Below are 3,638 nucleotides of genomic sequence, written 5' to 3'. Positions count from 1 at the left end.
ACATTGGTGAGAGTCTTTGTAGTGTGATAGTGAGGTATTCACTTGTAACACTTGGTTTATTAGTGATTGCTCTCCATTCTGGATATCCATTCCTAACAAGTGGTATCGGTATTTGGGAGAGTTTTGGGTGTCACATCGTATTTGTTGAGTGACACATTGGTGAGAGTCTTGGTAGTGTGATAGTGAGGTATTCACTTGTAACACTTGGGTTTTTTAGTGATTGGTCCGTGGATGTAAAAGAACTTCTTATCTCCGAACCACGTAAATATATTGGTGTCTCTTTGTGTAATTTTGTTCATTGGTGTTGTGAGTACAGTAGTTCCGCTTCCGGCGCCCAACATTTTTTTTTTGTTAGAATGGTTAAAGATTATCCTCTAGAAAATGAAGAACGTTTACCAAATTATAAATGTTAGAAAATTAGAGAAGACATCTAAGAACAACAAGATGCACGAGATTTAGAAGGAATTTCAAGAGGTCGCCTAACATAAGATTGCTCCAAACTAAACATGCCTAACTTTTGAATCTCAGGGTTGAGCCACCAAAAATAGGTAATGTGATTTTTAGGTATATTTTTTATTCTTAGAGGCAATTCAAAACAAGTAAATAATATGACCATATCATTGAAGATGCAAAGGGATTTGTGGGGGCCATCGGGTGCCAAATCTGGATTACAAATCCCGGTCCAAATTCTAGGTACGAGTTTACATCTTAGGAAACATCAGACTAAGGGAAAAAAATGCTAAAAGGAACCGTGTTGATTTGTGCCGACAAATTTCACTCCTAGAAGCAATTCATGACAAGTTGGTAATGTAGCCATATCACAGTGATGCAGAGGAATGTCTAGGGAATCAGTTGCCGGATCCAAGTTTCAAATTCCGGTCTAAAGCTTCAACATGGGGCACCATTTGCCATTTCCAAAAAGCTTCGTATCCATTCTTCTTCTTAGATATCATTCTAAACATAAAAATCAAAAGATTTAATTATTTAACCACCGTTTTTGGGGTTGAATAAGTTTATGATCCAAATAATTGAGTTAGGTCGAAGAAAATATCTCAACTCCACCAAGCTCAACTCGCGAGGAACAAATATCTTAAGACTTGAAAACACGAAACAGAGCATTGATGGACACAATGTTTTGTTTTTATCTTCTTTCTTTTGCGATTTTTGTCGTTTTTTGCCCCAATTTTTATAAGTTCTTGCAGAGTAAATCCTAGAACATTTAGCTACTTTTGATATTTAATTTTTCTAGGATTAGCGACATTTTTCGTGAAGCTAAGTACGGTAGAACAGTTAAGAAATGGAGATAAATAGTTAGATAATTTGATATTAAATGTAAATTCCTAGAATACAGATTACTTGTCGCTTAATTTTCTAATCTAAAACCTAATGTCTTTCAAGACTGATCTAAAAATTGCAACCGAATGTACACAATTGACGAAAAAGATAGATTTAAGGATACGACTCACTAGATTTGTCCCTTCTAGTGTCAATTCTTCTTTCACAATATTGATGGATCGGTGCGATATCCAACGAATATAGTTAGGACATTCGATTTGACTTATCATTTTGTCTCCAAAATTTCTAATGGTAAATGATTTGTTTAGGGTTACCAATGGAGAGGGGAGTTAGATATTTTTTATGATTACAGAATTTGTTTTGTTTTTTTTTGTTTTTTTGTTGAAGTAACTGGTTTTTTGAATAATAGTCCTTACCGTTATATTGTCTTATTCAGAATTCAAATCTAAAACGAAAAAACAAAGAGCAAAACCATTTTATTTTATAACGTCGAGGTACTAAAAACGTTACATTGTTCACGACACAAGACTTCCTTCAAACATTTGACCATCATATATATTTCGAAAAGTAAACAAAAGAAACTCAAAAGACAGAGAAATTAAAATGGATAGAACTGTCTTCTTTTAATTAAGGTTATCGGTTAGTTTGAAGTACTATGGCAATCAACAATTCATGGGACAACATAAGGAGATGAACAGATTTTAGGGTTCTGTTTTCCTGAAATGATGGGTCTCACATTCGTGCATTGAGATGTAATAGGACCTTTTATTCCATTGTAAGTGAGGTCAATATCACCGACTTTTACTTCGTCACATGGTAAGTGACGGCTGCAAATAAGTTTGATTGCCACTGGAGTTGCACAACTTCCTCTAATGTTCTTAAAGCTCACTTTACTAATCTTAATTTTCGAAGGAATCTGAAAATCAAAATGAGACAACAAATTTCTGTAAGTGGTTTATTTGTGAAAGTTATAGTGACAAAATCAATCAAAGCTTTGAGAATGCGATCAATACCTTCCGATTGTACTGATTCCACGGACAATACTCTTGGTCTATTAGAATAGGGTTGCTAACATTGACCATTATAATGTCCAAAAACTGCATATTGGTGGCGGTGCCGCTAGCAGCAGAAGCTGGCCACGTTTTGATCCTTAATGTCCAAAAACTGCATATTGGTGGCGGTGCCGCTAGCAGCAGAAGCTGGCCACGTTTTGATCCTAACACCATTAGTGCTGCATATTGGTGGCGGTGCCGCTAGCAGCAGAAGCTGGCCACGTTTTGATCCTAACACCATTAGTGGTGTTAATTATCGTGCAGTTATTTACGATGACACCTTCAACGGGTTCTTCGTTAGTGTATCTTCCAAGACTTCCGATGCTTACAGTTATTTACGATGACACCTTCAACGGGTTCTTCGTTAGTGTATCTTCCAAGACTTCCGATGCTTACGCCATGTCCTGGCCCACATGTCACGTTGGTGATGTTAATTTGTTTGCTTCCATCTCCAAGAGAAATGCAATCATCTCCTGTTGCAATTTTGGACATTGTGATTGCGATCCTATTTGATCGACCGATGTGTATTCCATCAGTGTTGGGACTGTTTTCTGGTGCAGTTATATTGATATTATGGAATGTGAGGTTGTTGCAGCCGAGGACGTTGATATGGAAGTTCTTGCTATCAAGTGACGTTATTCTCTTCACGATTGAATTGGTGATGAAGTTGAACCTCAAACTCTAAACATTTTGTATAATCAAATAATATTTTGTGAGCATCAGTAAGGAAGCCAAAAAAATTTAACAGAACCCAATAAAATCGAAAACTCATAAAGAATTTCACTCCTTTACATGCTTTTTTCTTTTTTTTCTTTTTTGTTAGAATGGTTAAAGATAATCCTCTAGAAAATGAAGAACCTTTACCAAATTAAAAATGTTAGAAGATTAGAGAAGATGCCTAAAAACAACAAGATTCCCGAGATTGAGAAGGAAAGCTGAAGGAATATTGCTTACAATGGGGAGTTGGGCACAATTTATGCGTTTATGGCAATCATTCTTTTTCCAAGCTGCCTTTCCTTGGCCATCAAAAACTCCTTCACCTGATAATGTCAATCTATCAATACGTTCAAAAGTAATCCAATTATTTCCCTGAAGACTTTTTGGTGCCTGCAATGTTCCTCCAAGTTGAAAGTCAATTGGGCTATTACAAGGTCCTTTAAATATCCCTTCCTTTACTTTAAATATCCCTCCCGGAATAACAATCGCACTAGAACGATTGGACGTGCATGCATCCTTCCATGCATTTGCTAAAGCCTACATGTCACAAGTAACAAAAATTAGCAAACAATT

The 3,638-nt window shown here is 36.2% G+C and overlaps 1 protein-coding gene across 1 annotated transcript; it reads right to left on the bottom strand.

Moving 5' to 3' along the window:
• Nucleotides 1–1,920: 1,920 nt before the first annotated feature.
• On the bottom strand, nt 1,921–3,602 carry LOC111434259 (exopolygalacturonase-like; the record flags this gene model as incomplete). Its single annotated transcript, XM_023071663.1, has 5 exons — nt 1,921–2,212; nt 2,310–2,428; nt 2,566–2,628; nt 2,696–3,029; nt 3,303–3,602. Coding segments are annotated over 5 exons (1,062 nt in total), but the record flags the coding sequence as incomplete, so codon positions are not given.
• Between the last annotated feature and the right edge of the window lie 36 nt (nt 3,603–3,638).

This window comes from Cucurbita moschata, unplaced genomic scaffold (genome assembly GCF_002738365.1).
Source record: "Cucurbita moschata cultivar Rifu unplaced genomic scaffold, Cmos_1.0 Cmo_Scf00044, whole genome shotgun sequence".
Lineage (NCBI taxonomy): Eukaryota > Viridiplantae > Streptophyta > Magnoliopsida > Cucurbitales > Cucurbitaceae > Cucurbita > Cucurbita moschata.
This window is presented reverse-complemented; position numbering and strand designations above follow the sequence as displayed.